This window comes from Trachinotus anak, unplaced genomic scaffold, assembly GCF_046630095.1.
Source record: "Trachinotus anak isolate AG129_WGS33_773 ecotype Australia unplaced genomic scaffold, CSIRO_AGI_Tana_v1 ptg000002l, whole genome shotgun sequence".
Lineage (NCBI taxonomy): Eukaryota > Metazoa > Chordata > Actinopteri > Carangiformes > Carangidae > Trachinotus > Trachinotus anak.
In genome coordinates, this window is record NW_027273853.1 from 12,039,754 (window position 1) to 12,065,783 (window position 26,030).

General features: G+C 42.9%; 1 protein-coding gene across 1 annotated transcript; it reads right to left on the reverse strand.

The window, feature by feature from the left end:
- Positions 1-805: 805 nt before the first annotated feature.
- Positions 806-20,671, reverse strand: smad6b (SMAD family member 6b). Its single transcript, XM_071498067.1, has 4 exons — positions 19,192-20,671; positions 16,020-16,076; positions 15,259-15,336; positions 806-1,513 (listed from the first exon to the last, which is right to left on the reverse strand). The coding sequence occupies exons 1-4, from the start codon at positions 19,988-19,990 to the stop codon at positions 972-974; spliced, it is 1,476 nt and encodes a 491-aa protein (XP_071354168.1). The 5' UTR covers positions 19,991-20,671; the 3' UTR covers positions 806-971.
- Positions 20,672-26,030: the final 5,359 nt, after the last annotated feature.

Consider the following 26,030-nt stretch of genomic DNA (forward strand, 5'->3'; position numbering starts at 1 on the left):
TTTGAGTAGTTTCATCATTTCCTCCTACACTGTCCTCTACTACACCATTTCCTCTCAGTCCTCATTACTGGGGCTCCTTAGGACCTCAAGGACATGTGGATCAGCTTGTCCTAAAATCTAGTTATGAGACTGATACTGTAGATGCTACTGAAATATAAACATCAGTTATCTGCTTAGGCATTTTAATTTACTCCTCTATACCAACAGCTAGTGCAGATATCACTCTCCTCTTTACAATAACCTCTTTGAATAAACCATGAAGTGGCAGCTCTGATCATTTTCCGCCTGGCAAATTTCTGTTCATGTTGAGGTGAAGTTCACCTCTGATCTTTATATCATCTGCTCCAATGCTCTGTGGGAAAGAGGATCTCAACCCTTGGCCTAAACGTCAAATGCCACAGAAAAGAATGTACCATATTTCAGTATAACACATAGTGGTGTACTGAGATTTGTGATGGTTCGTATTAGATGAATCACAACAGGCAAAGTTCAGTATGCTGGTAAGTATATCAATACACGTGTGAAGGCACCATGAAAATAAATTTGAGTGAAATGTTGAATATGTAATAAACCAAGAGCTAATGATACAGAACAAACAAAGAGAATTATTATGCGAATACTTTATTATCAATGTGTGAATGGTGTTAGCTTTTTGTCTGGATATTAATAGTATATGAAAACTATACACCAAATCCAGGCTCATCCTAATTTTGCTGTATAATTTCTCAAGTTGGTATTGAAAGATTCTTTATCTTTATATATATATTTATATATATAATATATATAAGCCAAAGTGCATTTTCCGTTTTTTTTTTCCTCTTGTCCATATACACATTGCACCATACATAAATAATTACATTGTAAAAATGACTCCGTATTTACAAGTATAATATATATTTCATATAATATATAAAACTTTATATTAAATCTAGGTAGATGATATTTGGGATAGTTTGTGGGGTCCGTCTGTGTTATCTATGGTTGTTGAGGAGGATCTCCAGCCAACAGGGGCAGGAGGTGATGAACTGTCTTGAGTAGCAGGGGCCCCAGCCCTTAGCAAAGCTGATGCGCACACTGTTGGGGTCATAGGGTCCGTCCAGGAGGTCAGCCTCTGTGGTGTGCCTTAGGAGGCATGAACGCTCATAGTCAAACACCTTGATGGAGTAACCTGGCATCACCTTTCGCACCACCAGAGTTCTGCTGTTAGGCATGTCCAGAGTAGGGGAGTTGACAAATATTGGGTGCTCACTACGATTATACGCCCAAACGCCATCTGGCTCTTTGCTGAGGAGGATGCCGTAGCCTATTTTGCCTCGTGTGCGCTGAACGGTGCTGCTGCGGTGTTCCAGGTTGAGCTGGCCCAGGCAGAAGCCCGTGCCCTGAGGTAGATCATAGAAGATACTGACGGAGTGCTCGTACACTGTGTAGAGGCGTCCTACACGTGTGCGGTGCTCCCAGTACGCCACGTTACACCAGTGGCTCTGCTTAGGGGCATCAGGCGACATACTGGCATCTAGATGAGACAGAGAGAGAGAGACAGTCAATAAACAAAACATAAACAAAAGCAAACAGAGCTAGTAAAAAGGAAGGCTTGAGTTTTAAGGGATTAACTATCTCTTTTTATTGTTCAGAGCAGATGTCCACACTATAAATACTGAGGGGGGCACTGTATTGAAATCTAAGCCCTGTATAAATACGACTGTATGCACATCCGTCCAACACACACACACACACACACACACACACATACACACACACACACACACACACGTGTTACTATACATATCCTGGTGGTGGAGGGTGTAGTGAGGTCAGACCAGCTGAGGGCCTGCACTTCCCTGATCTGCCTCAAGAGGGCACTGTAATGATTAAACACTGACCACCCAGCACAGCGCGGGGCTCTGCTGCTCACACATGCACTTTCAAAACAGATCATGTTTACTAAATGAATTCAGTATTTCACTCAGTGTTTCCACTGGAAATTGGCAAATAGTATTTGCAGTAGTATACTGAAAATGTACTTTTTTTTACCTTTTGTAAAAAAAAAAAAAAAGAGCATATTGCCTGTGCATATTTTAATAAACCCTGCGTAAGACAAAAGTGCCTTCTTCTTTTTACAGTGGGACAAAGTTGGCATCTCATTCCTAAACATCTCTGTCCAGTAAATCAGCTTGTTAATTCAGTTTTCATGGCTACAGTCTGTGAACTCTTTTCAGTGACAGCCCCCAGCACTCCACAGTGAGTTACTGCTCCCTAGGTAGACTTCTATCTTCACCATACTGAACAGACTGCTTTCAGAGGCTGCTTCAGTCCACACTGCTCATAGCTGTCATACATTTCTATTGCTCATAAAATCTGTGGTATGAGGAGTGGAGAGAGGCTGGTGGCTGCGGAGGAAAAAACACAGAGTTCCATGATCTCACATCCGTCTCTTCACCCTTTCCTCCTGGAGAATGAGGGTGCCTCTTTCTCCTCTTCCCTCATCTTCCTCACATTCCACAAGAGTGGGGGTGATGGGAGAAGGCCAGGCAGGGGGTCTCCCTCCCCCTCCACCCAGCTCTTCCCCCTGCTGTGGGCCCAGGGACGGCATTCAGCTCCCTGACAACTTAGCACAAGCCTGTGACCCGCTGACCCCCCAGCCTTCATGCTATCAGCTCCCATTAACTCACACACAGAGTGATGCCATTATTTTGCTTCAGAGAGTCTATTGGCACAGAGGATTTAAAGCCTGGGCCTGTGGCCCCATTCCTTTCAGTCTCTCTGCTCTCAGGGCTTAATGACCGCCCGTCCCATTAACAAACGCCTTTAAGGTGGAGCATCACAGCAACACACACAGCAACAAAATGCCTCACTCACCTCCCACCCAACTAAACCTTTCTGCTGAGTGACCCACACTGGTAAAGTTTATACAAAGATTAGCAAAAACGTTGACCAGACCTGTACAGACAATTGCCTGCTGGTTCAAGGCTCTCTGTGTTGTGGAGGGGGAGGATGAGTGAGTGAGTGAGTGGGTGAGTGGGGATGTGTGGGGGTGGGGGGAAGCTGCAGACAGACTCTCTGTGTGTTTGCGCACACACTGATGGCTGAAATGACCCCCTCTCTTCAGGGGCCCCAACATGCATGTGCCATTAGTGAATTCCACACTCCAGCTCCTCCACTCTGAGCTCAGCTTTTACTGCAGTGTGGCTCAGCCACACAAAGAACTCAGCCCCAACTTGTTTATGGCCCTCCATTGTCTCAAATCAAATGGAGCCCACACATCAAGGTATACTTACTTTGAAACTGTGCACACAAACACAAAAGACCAAATGGTTACTGTCTCCTTCTTTATAGATGGAAAGAACAAAGTAAAAACAATTTTGTCAATAGTATCTAGTTTTCACATGAAGGTAGCCAGTAAGACTGCGAGGACCAGGAAGAGGAATCAGCAGGACAAAGGTTAGAAATGTATCTAATGTTAAGCCTGAGCCCAAGGGAAGACAATGAGCCATCAGCCAGGCCTTTTCCTGTCGCTCTGTTATGTCAAGCGTCTACGTGTGTCTGTACGCACACGGTTTGTATGGGGAAGAAAATCAGACAGCATGTTTGTGTTTTCTCCGTGAACTTGTGTGTTTTGGCTAGGTGGGGGCGCTGAGGTGAGTGCTCTGACAGAAGAACTCATTAGGATCTATTTAACAGAGGAGAGCTATCACCAGACGTCAGACTGTTTGGACAATATCACGACAGCGACTATGGCCCCCGCTCCAGACCTCAAGCTGGCCTCCCCTCGTCCTTCTTCAAGTGCTCAGTCTTTAAGCTTTTTAGGGAAGCCTTGTTTTTTTCAGGCATGTTTGGATGTTCTGTATTTTTACCAAATTGATGCAAGAGAGTATAAAGTGATTATTAGTATATGACCAGTAAACATCAGCTCTGGTCATATTAGTATATGGTCATATTAGTATATGACCAGAACTGATGCACAGACAGATTGTGCCAGGGCTCAGACCAATCCTAAAAGTCAGACATGAGGCAATGAAGGGAGAGAGTATGTCTCCCTCCTTCTGACCGCAGAGACACCCAACTCCCTTTGACTCCATGTTGGGCTTTCAGAGGGTCTGTTCAGGGCGGAGCCATGATGGGCTGGGAGCAATTACTGGTGCTCTGCATCCATTTAACCCTGCCACCTTTTAACAGCTCCGTTTATCCATTAGAATAGTAGCGCATGTTATTATTGTTATTTTATTCTCAAAAGCCTCTTCTCTTAGTGTCAGTCTCAGAGTCAGTGGATGCAGGCACAATATGGCTGCTCCACTTCCTCTTCCTGCAGCCAGAGGCAATGATCTGAGCACATGAAGGATGAACCAGTCTCACAGTACTAGTATCAAAAAAGAGGAGATACATAGATCTGTGGAAGCTATTTAGTCTACAAGTTTCCATGGCCAACAAGAAAAAAGCAGCAACTAGTGTTCTAGCAAAATGATTAGGATGGTCTCTGTTTGGCTTCCTTTAAACGTCATGAAATAAGTAAACAGATTACGACATCCAGAATCTGACAAGCGCACACACATTTTAGTGAATCAAAAGTAGCCTTGGACGCCTGTATCTGCACGTACTACATGTCTTTGTACAATCACACAGTAAACAGAGATATTTAACGAACGCTACTTCAACAGCAGAAAGCATTTGGTGTGCAGAGTTTGATTTCCATAACAAGGCACAAGCTCCATGGAAACCATGTGAAAATGTTGATTTTTCTGTTTCTCTGTGGCTGGTCTGATTGGAGGAATTCAGAGTATCAAATGCAGGACACCAGATCTGACAACAAACACAGACTTATACTGGTTCACTGGAACTCGTAAAAGCAAACAGTGATACAAGCTGCAGCGTCTGCAAAAAAGACTGAAATGTCAACTACAAGTGGTCCAGGTTTAACGTAAATAATTATTCTGCATGTGAGCACATAAAGATAATCAATGGTTCAGATCCTTAACTGAAGTAAAAGTAGGCATACTGTAACACAGAAATACTTCATTACAAGTAAAAAAAAAACCCTGCGACTACACCAGCAAATCAGTACTCAGGATTCAGAGGAATGGCCCCTACAAATGTTACACTATGGTATTATTGGATTATTATTACTAATAAATTGATGTATCAGTTGCTTTTTACTATTTTAGTTTATGGAGGTGCATCTTATTGTACATATTGATGGGTTTAATGAAAAATAGTGCATCATAAGCTCTTCGAGGTAAGCAAGATAAAAAGTACAATGCTTACAATGAAAAAAAAATAAAGCTTACATGCCTCAAATTTGGACATGGAAGATAACATAGGCTACTGTTATGGTCACAGACAAAACACGCAGCAAAAATTGATCATGATTACAGCTACAGAATAGTTCCTCTATTTCGACCAACATGCCATTAAATATGCCTCTGTTCAACACAACTTGCCGAAACCTTTTCCACAGGTTTACATATGGAAAAAAGCAGATCGCCCTGCTATGAGCTCCTAGCACTCAAGGGCGAGTCTGGATAATTACTACTAAGTACACAAAAATGGGGGCTTGAAAGTTTCAATGGCAATCCTTGATGATCATCCAGTAATGCTTTTAAAGACAGCATGAAAACGAGGGGGGAAAAAGGGCAGAGGGAGAAGCAGAAAAGAGCTGCCCCGGGGTAAACACAGCTCCGCAGCCTTGGAGTGAGATGAATGGGAGGCCGAGTGTCAGGGACAGGCAGACAAACAACAGCTTCCCCTCCGTGCTAACATCTCCCCACCAAGCTCCGGGGCCACCTCCATTATACTTCATCTCTCCTAATCCAGAGCGGAGAACAGGGATGAACTCATTCCTCCAAAACTTTGCTGAGGAGGAAAAAAAAAAAGAAAACACTGTTGCCAGTCCCTTTAAGCAGCACATTCGAGGGGAGGAGAGCAGCAAGGAGAGGAGGGGGAGCAGCAGTCTCTCATCCTGTGCCAAGGATTAGATTCCCCTCCAGCTATTAGACTCTACCAATGAACTGATAGGCTGGGGGGCTGGTGGTGAGGAGGGGGGCTATGAGGACTGTGTGTGTGTGTACAGTGTGGTTTGTGCATTCCTCTGCCCCTGTCCTATAATTTGTTAGATTTAACTTTCTTTTACAACTAAAACAACAAAGTGGAAGTGAGGCAAAAGCCCCCCCCCGACCCTCCCCCCCGCTCAGAGTATGGTATGGCTTTAATTCTGTAGACAAAGGTTCCTACAGGCTGACTGTAACCCCTGAGCAGGCCACATTTAGGCTGGCGTCTGGGCTATCGCTACCATCAAAGTCGGCTTTATCAGACAGACACGCTAACTGGAGCTGCTCTTATATGTCTATGGATTTTTTTCCCTGAGGTCTGGCCTTTCTCTGCAGAGAGAAAGAGAGCAAGAGATAGAGAGAGAAAGATAGAAAGAGAGGGAGAGAGATGTGCTTGGAGAAAACACTGTGGGAGCCAGAGAAACTGAATCCAGTCACCAATCCTGGCTGGTCACAATGGGAATGCTTTACATTGTCATCCACTTCCTCTCCACTTTCCCTCCGTTTTCTGTTTCGGGATGACCCCATGAGGGAGGAAAAGTGCTGTACCCTTGATAGCAGATAACAGAATCCATAAATTAAATCAATAAACAACAGAGGGTGTAAAAAGCACAGGAAGCTAAGCAGGCTAATATAGAGGAGCCGTCTGGGTGCATGAGTAAGAGGCCACTGGTTTGAGGGAGAGGGCTCTATTTTTTTTTTTTTTTTTTGGTCAGGGGAAGAGAATGTGCGGCTCATTTCCTCCAAGTTTCCTCCAAAGCTCTGCAATGTGTCAGAGACACAGAGCACAAGTGATGGTGGTGATGCAAGTAAGGCCTTACGAGAGTCCTTAGGGCATGTAAAAGCTCCGTGAAAACTGTGGGGGATGTTTGTGGATGTCATATCTACAGGCAGCGTTAAAAGCCAGCGGAGTCTGCAAGAGCACCGAAAGCAAAACACTCAGTGAACATCCTGCTGGGTGGCTGTGCCCTTTCACCTCCTCATACAACCTATCTGTTTGTGTGTGTGTGTGTGCGCGCGTGAGTGTGTTTGTTTGTGAGTGTGCGAGGGAGGTTCAAGCCAAGTAGGCTGGAGCATTTGAGTAGAGGAGACCCTGCACATTCCTGAACCCCCCCCCTCCTCCTCTTGCTGTGCCTCCTAACTTCCTACTCTGGTTAGGACTATGGGGGGTGGGGGTGCAGAAGAACGTTGCTTACTTTCTTGTCCTTTAGGAGTCTTGTTTGGTGAAAATGTCTCACAAAATCACAGGACGTGAGAGGAATTGTCATCTGTGTGGTCTAAAACTTTTACATACAAACTTTAAATTACTCTTCTACTTAATTTATACTTTCTTTCAGAGTTGACACACTTGTCCTCTGGGAAAAGCGAGACCATACAGCAAGGGAGGAAAGTGACTTTAGCTGGCATATATATTCAAGCTATGTTGAAGGCTTGGTTTCAAATGAACAATAACAAGGAACTCTATTATTACAAGTTATATTAGTCTGACTAATTTAAGGCGAAAGGCAGGTATTTGGTTTCCATGGGGCTGGGAGGTGATGCAGCTATGATGGACAGAGTTGCCGTTCAAACAATGGTTTCCTATTGATCGGCCCAGTGGATCAGAGTCCGTGAGGAGAATGTGTTCTGTCAGGATAATGTGGCACCAGAGTTTCTGTTTCAATCACAACACTTGCTGGGCTGTAACCCACACTGCTCCACCACGGGCATCCAGACACCAGCTCCCCAAACAAAGACAACTGTTTCCCTCATCTCTGACAAGTCAGCCCGTTCACAACAAGCAAGACATTCATTAAAAATGCAGGAGTGAACATTTCCAATAATTCACAAAGTCCTTCCCTGTCAACATCTGCAAAAAATCTTGAAGCTAAAGGGAATGGCAGGATTTCATTAAGTAAATTATGTGCTGGCAGTCACAGAGAGGGGAAGAGGGGGAAGCTACAGCCAGACCTCTAATCTAAACCGTACCCTGAAATGCGACAGCCTGACTGCACGTACAGAGCCACACAGCCAAGACTTCAGAAATACACACAAATAAAAGATAAATAAAACACACATTGCAAAAGTAAATATAATTCCCCCTGGTGAACATAATCAATGAGAATTTTCACATAAGCATGTTTACAACTTGTAATTACTACTTGCAAAAACCTGGTCCAAGAGCATAATTTGTTTTGTCAAATTGTACTTTGTGTAGAACCTGAGGACATACATACTTGTACATGCTCAGGAAAAAACTGAACAGTGAGCCAAGCCACTGTAAACAATATATTATCAGGGGCGTTTTGCTGGACCGTCATTCAAAATAAAAGCTCTCTGCTCAGATTTAAAAGGCATCATCTTTTGGGAAAAGGATCAAAGGCTCCAAATTGTGTCTATCGTACTTGGCCCCATGTTCGGACAAGAAAGTGGAATGAAGATATAGCTGCAACAGATCGAGTTCAAGATAAGGACAGAAAAAAATCAAGTTGCTGTCTCTCAGTTTACACGTGTACAGTCAAGAGAAAATGAACCAGGCTTTCATTCACTGGGAGGTTACTGTTCACCCATCCACAATGAGCTCCTATCCTTTCCCTGTGGCTGTAAAAGGCTTGTGTAGAGATGTCCAATGACATGGGCCCCTACAAGTTAATCCACACACAGCATTCTGGAGGCTCAAAGAATGCACCGGCTATTCTGAGTTTTAAAAATACTGACAGCCATAGGTTCAGGCACAACTGTCAATGCTCCTCTGGGGAGAAAGGAGAAAAAAATCTTAAATCTATTTTTGCCAGCAATCAAACCACAGGCCTAAATCATGGCTAGCCAAGGCCAGTGTCTGGATTTATAATTGTGGGTAAAATGTTCAGAAAATACAAACAGCATCCACAACTGGCACCTCCTTCACTACTTTTTGCCAGGCGATGCAAGGCTAGCACATTTACAGTGGCGAGCTCAAATGGAGTATTGTTCCCCCTCCCAGCCTTGAGAGGAGGCATACTAAAACACTAAACTAACAGTTGGACATTCCATACATTTTTAATGGCATTGCACGCTCTTTATTTGTTGCTGTAACCCTGTGCCCTGAGCTGAATGAATGGAGCTATTGGTGGAGGCTGGTGCTGCGCTGCGGTGTGAAGGGAGAGAAGATGGCAACAGCAGCCCTCCCTGAGCACACGACAAGATTAGCTCACTCACTTTGTTTGCTAAGGTAGAATATGGGGCAAAAATTATAGCCTGAGCACACCTCCTGTTATTTCTACTGACTGTATTTTCTATCTGTGTGGCAAGCCCTAAAATGAAACACAGTCCACTTTATCCTCAGTGAGAACAGCACACTGTGTAAATTCAAATGACAAGCAGAGCACTGTGAGCTTAGACTTATAGTCCTGTATAAGGCTGTAGATTAATCTTTATCCGTGAGCCCTTCAGAAGTTAAGTCAAACACCCAGCGGCACTGGCACCACAGTGACTTGCCAAGCGGACACAGATAAATACTAAGCTCAGCAGGTTAGTTTCTGTTGACATGTAAGGGGTTTCAGGCCTCTCCAAGGACTGCTTTAGATTAGCACGGCTTTCACTCTGCATGTAGAGGTCACATTACCTCACCACTTCTAGGACCTGTGTCACAAGTTCTGACTGGAAATCAACTCTAAGAGCAAATTCAGTGTAAAAAAAATAAACATCTAAACACAATGACAACTACACCCCCCTTCTCTCCCCACTCCCTCCCTGTCTACGTGACAATTTAAAATGATAAAAAGTGCTTACATCAGGTCCACATTTCCGCTGCTTGACACAGACGGCCCACACTATGGAGATTTCTCAGCTATAATCCTACAGTAAACCTTGTTGTAAATGCTGTAAATCTCAACTTGACTCACATCTTGAGGCCTTTACAAAACTCAAAAGAGCTTCAAAACAAAAAGTAAAAGACCCTAAACTCATGGCCTTTACTTCAGTAAAGTAAAAGACAATCATATACATACAAACATATACACACCTTCTCATGCACACACACAAACACTTTTATCAATGAGCCAATACGTCACGTAGAGGGTGGAGGATTCTACTGAGGATGTTCAATGCCACAACCCCTCCCAGAAAAAGCTGAAAATGGATTTCTGACACTACACAGTCTAACAATGCTGAGAAAGGGAAAATGAAAAATGGCCTTATCGCTCTTATCAATGGCTCTTTTTCTATGTGTATGTGTGTTACGTAAGGGGAAATGGAAGCCAGCCTCCCAGGACAGGAACGGATACTTGAGATGAGGACTGTGGGTACAGGCCCTACACCACCACAGAGAGAGCAGAGCAAAAGACCCTTCAGGATGTATAGCTACAACCTGCTTAAAATGGACCCTGCAAACTGGACATGACAAACGGGTGAGGAGAGCCCCCTCACGTCCCCTGAGATGCTGGCCTTCTCTTCAACATTCCTCAGTCTCCCCCCACTGTCAAAGGGGCAATTCACCGCCCTGCGCTGCTACAAAACCCAGGCAGCTTTTTAAAACAGGATGTTTGTCTGAGGCCTCCTTCCCCTCAAATAAACAATCCGCAAAACCTGATTTCGGGAGGCAGGGTGGAAGCACTCGAGTCACATTATTTCCACATCCCGTATCCTGGAGCATTGGGGCTCCTGAGGGAGTGTGGGCGGCCAGGCGCTGGGAAGGCTCAGGGCTGCGGTGGAAACCTGAGGCCATGTGCCAGGCTGCAGGGAGAGATGAGCCCAGGCTGCATCACTCAGGGGTCTGTGGGACGGAGGAGGGGGATAAAGCCTCTAGGTGGGGAGGGGGACATTGCTAACATGCTGATGCAGTTGTCACTCCATCAGACCATACGTGTCTGCAAACTGCAGAGTCAAAATACAGCTGCCAACATCAGGAAAGTCCGATGTGTGCACAGAGGGAAAGAGATACTTTGTATACTCAGCGCACTACATCATCATCATCATCATGCACAAAGGATAGAGGTGCAGGATGACAATTATTAGTATTCAGCTGAATATGATGGCTCCTGAGCAGTTGTAAATTCATCATTTGGCCACCGATGATGCCACCTACATTATGTCACTCAGCATCACACTTGCTAAGGAGGAAAAAAAAAAAAACAGACCGAAACTTCAAAGAGCCATCCACAAAATACTGAGGCCCCTGCTACAAACTGAATAGATGATCTAATACAGAAACACATAACAAGACATTTCAGAGCAAATTAGAGGTGCAATCAATCCCAAATCTTGACTACAGTAGATATGCTATTTCATTTGTTCCTAGCAGAAGTGGAATCACATGCCTTCAAAGTCAGATCAACAAGTACGGGTCCAGTCTAATCTGCTTTGATCAAGAGAAGCATCACATGCCTTGATTAGACTGTCTAATTATTTCATGCATTTTCACTGTCTCTGACAAAGACGGAAGGAACGGTTTGATGCTCAGTGCTAACCTCTTCCTGACATGCACAGGCGGCTTGTGATTAGTACCGACGGCACAGTTTCATTTGCTTAGCTCTTACATGTGACTGTATGTCAGTATGCGTCTGGACTTATATGAAGACCCTAAGGAAGAAATATAGACTTAAAAATGACTTAAAAAACAAAAGCTTTACAAATATGTCTTTGTGGTCCCAGCAGCAGCGTGTTGTAGACTGTAATTTTCCTGAGCAATCTGTTGTGTGACTCACATGAGTTCCTTCCTATCTATCCACTATCTGCTTTGTTCTGCCTGGAAGAATCAGTCAATACCAGAGAATGGACCTGACACAGTGTCTGTCTGCAGACGAGACATCCAGAGAGACAAGCGCTGGCCCTCCCTCCAGAGACAAGCCGGCAGATGGAGGAGAGCACTGTATGATTACTGTGTGGGAACCCTGACTACCTGCTGATGCCTTCTTCCCTCCAGTAAGCGCTACAGCACTCTGTGTAATCCATGTCTGGCAGCTTTCAATCTTTCCACTCCTCCAGTCCAACTTTCCTACACTTTCCGGAAGGGACAGAAAAAGGGAAAATAAAAAGAGGACAGTGACTCAGGTCACTCTGCATGTCCTCTGGTCACTTGACCCAGCAAATCTGAGGGAGCCCCTTCATTCACACTGATGATCTCAGCTCACACCAACTTGAGCGTGTACACACAGTGTTGTGCTGACAAATTCCACCGGGTTGATTGAGGACACAACCTCTGATGACTGAATGATGTCGGCAGACTGGAGCCATGATCTTACAACGCTCTAAACCAGGCAAAGATGAAAAGTCTGCATCATTCATTGTACATAAATACTGTTAATGTGTTAATCACTACACAAAGTGACATTTAGACCATATTTTTAATGACTGAAATCCTTAAGTAGCAATGCAAAGACATCTCGGCATGCCTCCTCACATTCTGAACAAGAGCTGGCCAAAACAGCATTATAATGAAGAAGAGCGCCCAATGTCAGAGACAATGTGACTGAAATAATGAAGTCAATGTGTTGGGGGGAAAACACCCCCTCAGACAGTCATTCAGGAAGCAATGAGACCTGCTTCAAAGAGCTTCACTCTGATGTCCACACGACGAGGCCCAGGCTATGAGGAAACAGGTGTGCGGACAGACTGGGAGGACAGCACCAGCAAAGGCACATTCCCTCACACACACAGCACTAAGGTATACTATGTATGCATAGACTCAAAAGCTGGGCTCACTCATGACATGAACAGACATCACAGAGTGCCCCTGGTGCCCCTGTGACACAGCCATGTATAAATAAATCATTGGGAGTTGTCCAAATGTCTATGACCACACGGTAAATGAAGGTATGAGTGTTACACTAAGACATTAATACAATAATGTGCACATGTGGAAGCTTTTTAAGAATGCATGAGTAAGAACATTTTAGCATGTTAAACAACTGCAAGAGTCGGCCAGAGAGAGCAGAGAAAAGCATCTGCTCTTAACTCTAACATTAACTTAACAACATGAAGTGTATTGATTTGAAGACATGTCCTATATTAACATGGCACTAAATAATCTGAAGCAAAATGAGAAATACTTTTCAAATTCCCTTAAAAAAAAAAAAAATATATATATATATATATATATATATATATATATATCTCAATATTGACCGAAGTGGTAGTGCAAGCTAATCTACCCAACCAACCAGTTCTGATGAGTTTCTCTGTCATTGTGTAGTGCTGAAGAATGCTCAGTGTGTATTTCTGTAGCCCTGGGCTGCAGACTGTAGTTGATTATTTGACTCCACCCCACCCACCCTACCAGTGCCCCCCAGACTTGCTTTTAAGAGGTTTACTTGTTCCTGCGTGAGGGGTGGAGTCTGGATCCCATACAACTCCAGTTACACACAGACACTCTCTCTCCCCGTGCTGTAGGGGGATTCAGAGGGAAAGTCATCTCCAGGTCAGCAACATGGTCAGCACAGGATGACTTGACAATATGCATTACAGATCTGTATGTTAAAGCAGAACTAAGCAGGCTTTATGAGGAGGCGTCCAGGCTCTTGGTTTGATGATAGAACAAGCTCAAACTAGGTCAAATACTTGGTGGAGAATCTGTATGACGAGATGCTAATGGTTTGTTTCACTCAACGTGGACTCTCTTATGTACCAAAAAACCATCACACAGTCCAAATGCAACATGATCAGAGACCAACTGACTCCACAAATTAGCTCACAGCATGAAAAACTACAACCCTGTCGAGCACTGGTCATTCGCTCTCTCAATTCCAACTTGCTGAGTGTGTCACAGCCAATGCAGGGTGAACTGGCCTGGCCTGTACAAGCAGCAACACAGTTGGAAGAAACCAAAGCCTAGCATGTCTAGATCTTCCCTCCTCACCACAGTCTCTGAGGAATTGTGGTGCGGGCTCTGACAAGCCCCTCATTTGTTGACTCAGGGAGTGTCGCCGGGCCATGCTGAGGTGGTGACAGTGGGAGGAGGGGGCCCTTGCTCACTGAATACTTCACTGCCAGGTAGCCATGTCGACTGCTCAGTGTCTAGGCCTCTGAGCCATGGCAGAACTTCTAACAGCAAGCCCCAAAAATGAGGGCTCTGACTGCCCATCCACATAACTCTGCATACTGACTGTGGCCCTAGCATGAGGGGGGGGGGGGGGGGGTGTTTCATTTCAAATCAGAGGATAGGACTGTTTCTACTCACTTCCTCTGGTGTGGCCCCATTCACAGGAGCAACTCCATTTCCCTGAACCCACCCCTCCCTGCAGCCCACTTACAGCCAGGCTAGATACAATTGTACGTGCGAGTGTCTGTGCACATGCATGTGCACAACTATGTGTGCTTGTGTGTTTCTGAGCAAGCTTGGATCTTATTACAGTTTGATCCCACTCAAATATTTCTGAAAGAAAAACAGAGGAGGGGAGGCCGGCTCTGTGGCCAATGCACACGCCCCGCTGAACCTCTGCAACGCTCACAATGAAACCTTTATCTTTAAAGCTCAGACTGTTCGTAATGGCCCTTAATGAGAAGGAATAAAGTACAACATCAAAATGAAATTACCTTCATAAGTTTGCGTATTCATCCAGATACACTCAACAGCTATGCAGAGTACAGCTACTAACTGTTATTTAAGTACACCCTCCCTATACTTATTTTAACCATTTCATCACCAGAACAACAGGATATTGACAGTCATGAAAGTTTTGTGATTTATGATAGTGATAATACAGTAACTCATAGATATGATTTATTACTCAATATATGACTTTTAATAATTGTTCAAGAAAAAAGCAAAGCCCCTACTCCATGTATAAATTATCTTTACCACTACAGTTACTCTTCATTCAAGCTCAGTTGATGTACCACTATACCAGCACCACAGCTTCAAACAACGCCTCATAGATATATCCAGAGTCAAGTCAATTGAAGTTGAAATTTAGTATTTGAAACATGTCATTAAATGATTAGAGCCTTCTACGTACTGTATGTCAAACCTCGCTTCTGCTGCACACAGCATTTGAGCATCCTGCACTATACAGTATGCCTTCCATGCCAACAAAACATAAATGTCCCCTTCTCTTACAAAATGTACAGCACAACAAAAAGACAAATGAACTTTTAAGGTCTCAGAGGAACTGAACTACTTGTTTGACAAATTACTTCAGTATTTACAGACTGGCTCCTCAGATGACAAACTTCTGGTAATCATTAATTTCTAAAATCTGTGTAAAACATTTCGGAAATAACCTCCTTATTTGGAGTCTGACGACAGTTGGAGAAACACACCCACCTGAGAATTCCCCTGGTGTGATGTTTGGTGAGCTGGCTGCCTCAGTTTCAGTGTAAGACAATGTGGAGTCTGACAGATCTGTGGGGAATAAAACAGAAATTAGCCTCTTATTTACATTATAGTAACATCTCTACTACAGCTGTCTCTGGATACTTCTTTATTTCAAAATGGAAATGATTCTTATTTCATGTTTCACTCAAAACAATTAACACCACGTTTGGCTTCATCCCATAGTGGATAACCTGGCAACTTCACCAACAGGCTTCACCTGATGACATCCCCTCAAATGCCGCCAGAAACCTCAGCTGTACTCAGGCTTGCAGCCCCAGCTAGCAGCCAGGCTCCAGAGTCCCAGCAGCCCACAGTACATACTACCCACACCATACTACCCACACTGGCTCTGGCTGGCATGCTGACATTATGCCACATGCTGGCCTAGGTCTCATCCAAAAGCTACCATGCAGTTTGCCAGTAACTGTGCCCAATTACAGCCATTAAAATTCTCCGCATTGCTTTATGCTTCTTTCTTTCTGTTACAACAGAGCCTAAACAAAAGACTGAAGATGCAATTTGCAATTTAATAACGATCATGAAAAAAAGATAAGAATCAAGTAATTACAGTTCTGCAACTTATTGATTACAAGTCATAGCACCGGGAATCAAATATTAATAGCAAGATTCAGATGAAGATCAATAACTGAGGATGAAATTGAATGCATGCTTCAGGTGCCACAGAATGTATCTGTGTGTTTGTCACTTACCCAGTGGCTTGTGTTCTTCATTAGGGGAAAGCCTCGAATAAGGAGGTGGGGGTGACTCTGTAACACAAAACAATCATGTCAACAACCTAACAAAGGGAAGAAAGAAGGGCAAAACTTGGGCCCTGATATAAATGTTTTAAGTTCCCTAACATAAGTCAGTTATGTGTCATTAAAGTTGAATCAACTGTTTTGGGTTCTTAGATCTATGTGACATTTATAAAATACTGTTTGGATACACTTTGACCCTGGTGTATATGCTCAGCCGCTGGTTAACGTTGAGGTAACAGTAATTACCTTACAGAATAAATCCTGCACTTATACTGCCGACACCGTACTTTGAACATATAAAGACCCCTGCGTATCTATGTTTCATATTGCAGTAATACATGCTTAACCTTACATTGTTTAAAATGTTAGATTCTGAGTGAAGTTATTGTCAAAAGTCTTTCATAAAATCAATAGGAAAGATGCCCACACAACTAAATTCAAGCCAAAATAGAAGCTTCAACACACAACGCACAACAGATCCATTTCAGAGTGGACAGCAGGCTAAACCCTAACTCTAAGGCTTTGTGTCTGCGCTACAAAATCAAATCATTTTGTTCAAAAGCTAGTTAAAGACGCTAATAAAACCAACAGAAAACTGCACATTTGTTGCTGTTATTTAAGGACATATTATTTAACAGAAGCAGTCATTACTCCAACCACAGTCTAACCATAAATTTTAGCCAGTAGTTTAATAAATCTGAGTAAATCTCTGCTTTTTAACTTCATTGTGTTCAAAGGCCTTAATTTTATCTAATAAAAATAGAAGAAATGAAGAGAATAACTTGCACAAGAAGAAAAGCACAAAGGAAAGAAAACTTTGTGAGCACACTGTGACCTCGCCTACAGGGGAAAAGGGGAAGGAGAAAAACATAATAGCAGCGGGTCCTTTAAGAGTGGCGGCAGTAATTGCCAGGATCTGAACTCAGTCACTCAGATACACAGCTAGTCAGTCTGGCGCCAGTAGTATGCAAACTGTATATTATCACCACTCCTTCACCTAAATAGCATGAGGGGACCTCCTTAGGACAAAAGGGCTTTTAAAGCGCAACTTGAAACTGATCTCATTCGAAAAGTATAATGCCTGGCAAAATAAAAGCGAAAAGTTTTTGTCCACTTCAATCCAAGCTCTCTGTCGCACATTTTTAACAGTTTTATTCTTTAAGAAGTCTTATATAAAACTGATGCCTGAAGGTTATTTTCAAATTATTCTAAAATCAAACAAGACTAGATTGAATTACAGTTGAAAAATTCTTCGCACTTCTCGTTTTCAGGCATGTTTTGAGATTGTTTTATAGGATTAAAATGTTTTTCAGTCAAAATCTATTTCATGAAATGAACATTATTCTTACATAATTCTGTTTTTTTTTCTTCCCAATTTGCAAACAATGTCAAAAAAACAGTGCTTAAGGTCTTGATTCAAAGCCCCCCTTCTTGAATAGCATGAAAGAAATACCAGCTCTATCGGGCCACGCATGAGCGCATGAGAGCTATGTGTACTACGAGCCTTAGTCCCAATAAGGGGTATGTGCCCCTCTCCCTCCTCTTACAATTCATCTTGCTAGTTTAACTGGAGAGAAACACATACAGCATTTCAGCAGGGGGGACAAATTAAATACTCTTTCTCTCTGACACAGTCTATTCTGACCAGCAAACACTATGCAACCTTGGAGCTCTATAAAATTACAACTGATCAGGTTGGACAGTGTGGTAGGACACGAGGGCCAAATCCACGTCAGTTTCCAACATTTGCGTGCTATGAATTCTGATATTGATGCACATATGACTTTGAAGTGCTTGTCACAGCCAGTTGGCTCTAGTAAACATGGATGTTACGGAAAATCCACCTCCTGTGCCAGTGAGAAAACAGAAATACTGACGCTTGCATCTTTACACATGATACCACGCGTTGTCATCAGGTCAGTGGGGTCGAGTGGCCCAGCGTTTAAGGTGTGCCAAATCACAGGCCTGTCCCCTGCCAAAATTTAATCTGTTTAATGTAGGTCAGGGAGGTTCTGCCATAGATAGCTCATTGATTGTGGAAATAAAGCTTATTCCTCCACCACAACTCCAACTAAACTGACATATGGAACTGAGACCAAACCAGTGTCTATACAATCATATACATGCTATACACTGGTGACTACCCTGAAAGAGAGAGAGGTAAGAACAGCAGTATTGACAATCACACTAAAGGCACTGACATATTCATATGCACATAAGATGTCAAGCACTGTATGTTATTGGGTAAATTAATTCAAGCCTCAACCCTAGAGGAGTTTAAAGACAACAGCACAAACAAACACACTTCCTTCACTGGAGATATCCAGGTGTTGAAGGTCACTGTGAGCGTTTCTCTGCTGTAGCACCAAATGGTTTGAATACAACTTCCTTGGCAACTAAAATGTTCAGATGTGACAAACATATAAAACCGGTATATTAGCATCTTGCATGTGTTTTGGCATTTTTCCCAACATAGGCTACTAAACACAAGTACTCAAAGTATAGAATAACTCTAAGCTGGCAAAAAACTAGAGTGCCTTACATTTATGCTTCATGAAGTCAACCTCAGCTCATATCCCTTGCTCATAGTGATATTGTTATTGTTCACATTGCCATAAGGATGGCCTTAAGAATCATTAACTATTTAATCAAAGGACCACTCATTCTCTATCTCTGTGTATGAAAGTAAGCCAAACAATACCAGACAGATAAAGTGATAGGGAAAGATTGTCTGAGCATATTTCAAGGCCCTTTACAGTTTTACAATCTTGAAATGATAATTTCTGCAATGTAACTATTAACATGACCTTTTCAGTTCTCTTTATAAGAATTTGGCAAAACCTGAGTTGCAGGTGGACCAAATGGACTTGTGTCTACACAATTTACTTGTACGTTTATAGAACATTGGCATGTTTATAAGTAGGCTAATGACGGTATCCTAAATGAAAACTGCAAAGAAAGTTAGAGAAAGCCTCTGGTGCCAAGGCAAAAACAGTATAGACCCCGAAGCCTTACGGTTGTCTGCTAATGGACTACCTGGTGGCTTTATCCCAAAAACAGCATCTAGGTTGACCCGTACGGCGCCACATGCAGACAGTTTCAGTGTCCTGGCAGATGCTCTTACCTGGCCCACAGAGCCGGCTGTAGTGATAGGGGTTGCAGCATACTGTCGGATTGTCCTGGGCCCCAAAACTCTTACACTCACAGAGCGGTTTGAGCTGGGCCGAGTGCTGGAGGTCGGACCAGCGGTACAGTTTACACACAAGCAGCTGTGGGCATGCCATATGGCCGCCCAACCTCAGCTCTGTCCGGGAAATCATAACACAGTCGCTCGGCATCCCTCCTCTGGACTCCACTGCCTCTAGTAAGGTATCCAGCGCTTTTTCCTTTAGCCTTTTTAAAAGAGAGTATGTGGCTGATTTCAGCTCTTGCTCTAACACCGTCCGTGGCATCGCCTCCTGCGCCTCAGGAGAGCCGCTATCCCGTGGCCCAAGGTTCCTCAGCACGAAGTGACACGACCCTGGATCCCTGGTACCCTGAGCCGTCTCTGGACCCCTAAGCTCGGAGTGGTCCCGGTCTTTAAATAAGCAGCAAGTCACTGTCCTGCATTCGCTGTCCTGTATGGAGCGGGGGCTCCCCTGCTCCTGGACGCACACCGCACCCCCATCTTGGTCCGACGTGACCCCCAAGCCGCTGCTCTCCACGGGGCTCCGGGTGCACACACCCCCTATGTCCCCTACAAGAGACCCGCTAGGGGTCATCGGTCTGAGCTCCGTTTTGGGAATTTTCTCTGGGTTGTTGCCGAACAGATCGTCCCTACAGCCCTCACCAGTGTTGCCATTTCCATCTTCCCCTTCTTTATCTGGGATCAAACGGCTTCTCCAGAGTCGCCGCACAAGACCTGAGCGTTTCGTCCTGAACATACGACAACTTGAAAATCTATATGGAGGTTTTATTCTTGTACGGATATCCGAATATTACAGATACTTCTATGGTCGTTGTAAAACATTAATGTCTGTGAAATGCCGTGCAATGCATGCACAGCCAACTGACGAGCACTGGTCGCAAAACCGCAACATTAGACTGAAGGCTATTTTGTTGCATCTACAACAACAAAACCGCGCAATACATGCACTGCAGCATTCCGATCAAAATACATTCATTGAACCGACTACACTTTGAATAACCAAGCGGGTGAAACTGTAACTTATCATCCAGGAGCGCAGGGGAATGGACAGTTTATATGTTTGCTACGAACGAACAAAAAAAGCAGAATGCATAGTAACATAACATAATAATCTGAGTAACATAATCCAAAACCAGCAGCCTTCAACCCAAGACGGCAACTGGCAGCCTCCAACAGTTCTGGACTTTTAACCACCTCAGATCTACTTTCTACACCGGCACGTAGAGCATGAGGTACTTCGAGGAGATTTAATCCCAAGGAAATGCACTAGAAGTCAGGATCCTTGTCGTTTTCTTGAGATGTATGTGCACTTCTTTTAACAATCCCAGCAAAATATCCATGCCAGCTGAAACTACATGAAGAGGACCAATCCGGGGCTGAATCGCGCTCCTGCTTCTCTACTCAGATCTAAACCAAACTGCAGCACAGATCTCTTTCTTTCTCAGTTTCTCTCTTTTTCTCCCCCCCCCCCCCCCCCCCCCCCCCCCCTTCCTCACACATACGCGCACACACACATACACACACACACACGGGGCCCCCGAGGAGAGCGGTGGAGCCATTGGCTGACTACCATCATGTGCTAGTCTAGACACTTTGGCGGCTGTGAGCTGCACTGATTGTTGCGCAAACAAGGTTTCAAGTTTCTTAACTCTTAAAGGCGAAACACCCACCTCTCACTTGTAAGTTAAAGTTCCCCGAACTTATTTACATCCATGCAGCATATAGGATGCAAAAGATCTGAGCAGATAAAACAGCAACAGAGAAACTTTCAAGTGTGGGCGTGTTTTTTTTTTTTTTTTGTTGTTTTTTTTAATTTCCCCTCTAAGAAGTCAGAGTTCATTTTTATTTTTTTTTTATGTGGACAATGGAGCATAGGCATCAGTTGGAAAATGTTGGAGGACATGGACACTGGCCAAATAATTTTTTTTAAAAATGTGAATCATGGAGAGTAAAAATAAAGCAAGAGCAAAAATAAAGAGGCAGCAATAGTAGCACACTGTCAGACATCAGTCATCCCTCTTTTAAACAAATCATAAAGGTGGCAATTACATAAGATGCACTGACTCACCTGTAGTGGAAGAATTTACACTGGACACAGCTTTAACCCACTGACCTCATGACAGGACAGTATTTTCCAGTGACTGGCATATTGTGATGATAACCCTATTACAATACCTGGGTATGAAAAGGTCACTACAGTCACAGTTACTTCCAGATGGGGAATTAAGAATAATGAAGTAATTTTAGCTTGTATGTATGGCACAATTTGAATGAGTATGTCAAAAAGCACCAACAATTGTGTCAAGATATTTTTTTGTAAATGTTAACATGTGTGACGCAGGGGTCAAATTTTGCCCAGCACTGAAACTGGGGCTTGGTTGCTGTTGTTCCAGTCTTGCACATAAATGAAAAAAATGAAGCCAGCTACATGCCTCTTGTATCAGGCTGTGCAAACAACTGTGCGTTCCCAAAAACCTCTGTGTTTATGTAATTGTGGCCAATGCATGGACTCAATGCATGTTGTTCAAAATCAAGGAAACATCAAGGTCTGCAGCCATGCTAACCACACAGTGCTCCTTATTGATGATTTGCTCATTGGTCTGTGGAGACTCAATCACTTCATTTTCCTAAACACAACATAATCATACTACCCTTGTATTTTTAAAGACTAGAGCTTAGTTGTGTTCACCTCTGGAAAGCTGATTCAGATGAGCGTCACTGCACTAGAGACTCCTACTGGTGGGTTGGATTGTCTGCCTAGTCAGGGGTGCCCGGTAAGGGTGTGAAGTAAAGCCTAACTGGATGGATGTTTTAGGCTGATATAACTATGCAATGGAGACACTATTTCTAAATGACCTCAAACATAAAGTTGGGATTTCTGTACTGTAGTTTCTTGTTATTTATCAGCTAACAAATATGCAGAGACCCGTCTGCATATGCTAACATCCGACTGATTGATTTCTCAGTCCTGCACTCTTGTAAACTATGTGTCCTCCTATGTGTCACACCCTCCCAGTCAAGCTTATTTTTGGCAGACGAAGAGAAGCTGCTGTGATAACATGTACACAATAAGTAGGCAGCAGAAGACTACTTGCATCCTCAAGTAACTAAAGAGTTAGCAGTGAAAAAGACTACAGAGGACAGGGAACTGGGTGTTACAAACTTGCAGAAAACAGGGGTGAAACTTCTAAAAAAAGATATTATTGTCAGTAACAATTTAACTTTCATGCCTTTCCTATGAGCTAGAAGTTGAGCATTTTAGCCACAGAGAGACACTATCATGCTTACATTATGTGTACCCTTACTAGGAGGTGGGAGAAAACTTAAGCATATGCCCCAGGTGAGTAGCTTTAATTGAAAAGAACTGGCTGCAATGTTTAGAGCCCTAATCTATTGTTTAATACATTCTGCAGGTAAACGACAAGGACAGGCTGCAACTCCATTACAGACAGTGTAAAGTCAAAGTTTTCAGTGCTACAGAGTGAAAAAAGTAGAAAGAAATGGAAAAAGAAAAACCTGAGTGTGTATGTAAAAGAGAAAAGAACCACGTCAACCTGTTGTGACATCATAGGGACAACACAGCATTACTATTTATGCACTGCTGAAAAAACAGACACTCACATATTTAATAAGGAAACAGTCTAGGCTTTATAAACCTTTTCACAGCCCTTACAGCAGCTTTAGGAGGCACAAAAAATAAATTACACTTCTGACCTTTCACACTTTGAGAGGCAGTGGTCTCCATGTTGGCTGGAGAAACAACAGGTGAATTCTTGCCCACTGACATCTCTGCGAGTCTGCCTCCACCTTATCTCATGTGTCTTGTTTTGTCAGGGCGAACAGTAAATAACATGGAACTCTAGTTTCTCTTCTGATTCTCACAAGCTACAGACTATTATAGGCACACACGCACACAATGCCAATTGTAGTTTTTCAAAAAGAAGATTTTTGCTGAGGACAAAAACAAAATGTTATATTATATACAGCATATAATGTTTGTTAATATATGTTGTCATTATAGGCACAAAGATCATTTAAGTATCAGTTTTGGCATTGTAAGAGTTAATGTATCCTGGCTCAGAAATCAGCAAGGCAAAGCCACACCCCAAGATGTATTAACATGATCCAAGAAACAAAAGTTCAGGAGTAAGCACTGCTGATTGGCTGAAAAACCTCGAAGCCTTGCCCCCTGATGAAAAAAGTCACACCCAATATTGAATTTGTAAATAGTCATGAATGAAATACAAGTATTTAATCACTGGTGATGTGCCAAATATATTGTTCGGCCTAAAAAAGACTCCTCACTAATATTACTCCTATGACATCTATTTCACACTGGTAATTCTTTAAATTCTTTGAGGTTATTAACTGTACACATTAAACTTGTTACAGGCATTGTCATTGCATGTGGTGTATTTTTTATTTTAGACCTACAGGCTTTACAATATAAAAGGCAGATTTTAAATGACTTTCTAAAAACACTAATACACATTTATAATAGACACATGCTCACTCACTGCCTTCACTAGAACATCTCTGAGGCTCTCAGGGTTGCACCAGTGGAGACTCCGAGGGCTCCAGCAGCAGAGTGTGCCAGTGTCTGAACTGGAATCAGGTTTCCCTGGCAGGCTTAGGGCTCTGGGGCAGAGGGAGGTTACTGAGGGTGGACATGGAGGCCCTCATGCCTGCACTGTGTTAGAGGCACCTGTTGCAAATGCATTCCCCTTTGTAACTCAATCACATGTCAGACAAGGAAAAGAAAACTGTTATTACAGAGTACTGCTTCATTTAAATCAGTGTCATGCAATTTTCAATTAACTCAAAGGAAAACCCAGCTGGCTCATAAGTCACTGAGGCTGTCTGCTCTGCTATCCCTGCTGCTGGAACTGATTCACGTGAGACAAATGTCTGAAAGCATCAGGGGCATGCAGACATATTAGATGCTTTGAATCTGGTACAGCATAAGTTACATACAGATGATCCAGTGACCCTGTGAGAGGGTCTTGACTCGGTCACTGTTACAGTGAATTAACTGAAAGTAAAAAGCAAAGAAAGGAAAGCTGTACAACAGAACCAACCCATCAAATCATCATATGCTATAAACTAGCACCCCAGTTACACAGGAGTGATTTATTAAAATCACTATAAAATGACAATCTCATAGCATTTTGGCATCCTAATTTGATGTCAAGAAAGACATTTGAAGCTGTTATCAGCAATGACTATACATTAGTAAATTCTTAATATATCTGCATGTTCAAGAGTTGTACAACATGCTCTCTATACTCTGCTGTTGAGGAATGCTTGTCATTCTTCCTCTAATGTTGATGTGGGTACATCAGCTCAAATGATATGTGAATATAAAATAAACCCTTTGCTGAATCATTCATTTATCACAATAGTAGGAACTACAACAGTGGCAAAACAGACATTAATTCTTGATACTGCAGAGTTATCAAAATAAACAAGTAAAACAAGTGTAAGAAGTTCCTACATGGAAACATTTTTGTGGTTATCAGAGCTTTTTTTAATGTGATTTCTGTCATGTATTTGAATTCCAGCATCATGTAGTTAACACAGAACTGTAGAGCCAACCATTGCTTAAAATAGGATTGAGGCTATCTCTCTGAAATGTTGCTGTGGCAGCTCAAAATGAATGTACAGTCTTTTGTACCACATGATGGCCATGTGCTCCAGTGTTACAGTGCAATGAAAACTACCATGGTTTATACATGGAACGATTTGTGGTTGTACAAAGAACTTTATGGTTTTAAATTGGACGATTGCTAGCTATATGGATTTACAATTGGTTCCTGTAGCTGCAAAGAGACTATTTTTTTTGAAGATCCATCATTGTTAAATGTGTTAAAAGTGAAATTTAAAAAGCCACCAAAACCATCTGGCTCTTTTTTAAATTTCAAAGTTTTGGCATTTGAACTTTTCATCCTACAGCCATATCTGAGCCATACTCCACTAATGTGTGCTGCATGTGTGAAAGTGTGTAAGGAAAGACTTCTTCAAAGAGTAAGAGGTAACTGAGTATGAGGATCTAAAACAGGGCACAGCTGTTCACACAGGCCTGTCCCCTTGCCTGCCCCTCTCCCTGTGAAGGTCCAGGCCCATGCACCCCTGGAGACCCCTGGGTAATAATGCAGTGGTCACGCCAGCCCAGCTCCCGACTGACACTTCAGACAAAGTAGACGGGCAACTCAAATGGAACATGCCAGAGATACTAAATGTTGCACAAACAAATACGGTAGAAAAAGCATTGTAAACAATTGAATATTTTTTCTTATTAGGTCTGACTTCAAAAGCCACACAGACATGACATAAAGAACTTTGACAAACCAGCTCTGTGTAGCAGTTGATTATTGGTGCTTAAACGCCATTAGTACAGAGACTTTGTAGTGGAAAAAAAATCAGAAAAGACCAGTCTGATAAAACTAGCACTTATGGCCTTAACCTTTTCATCCCTGTATGTCATCAAGCAATTCATTAAAGAGGTATGCAAGGCATTAGGTCTACCTAATGTATCAAATGTATCAAGACACAGCTGCAAAGTCTGATTTCTTATTGTAATTTGTTCGAGCGCATCATGTCATAACTGTGTATAAAGTAACTGAGAAAGAGATGATGGCTCTTGCTGTTTGAAACTTTGTGAGATTGTAAAAGCCCCACTAGCAAGTGTGGTAATAAAACTAAGAAAGACACTCTCTAGTTTGTGAGCCTTTTTATTACAGATTTACCACCACAACTTCATGTCTGTAACTGACTGT

Excerpts from the sequence above, each read along its gene's own strand:
- smad6b (XM_071498067.1), bottom strand. The coding sequence starts at position 19,990 with ATGTTCAGGACGAAACGCTCAGGTCTTGTGCGGCGACTCTGGAGAAGC. Across the intron at positions 15,337-16,019 it reads TGAAGAACACAAGCCACTGG|ATCTGTCAGACTCCACATTG; the intron begins GTAAGTGACAAA and ends TATTCCCCACAG. Across the intron at positions 1,514-15,258 it reads CACACCAGGGGAATTCTCAG|ATGCCAGTATGTCGCCTGAT; the intron begins GTGGGTGTGTTT and ends TGTCTCATCTAG.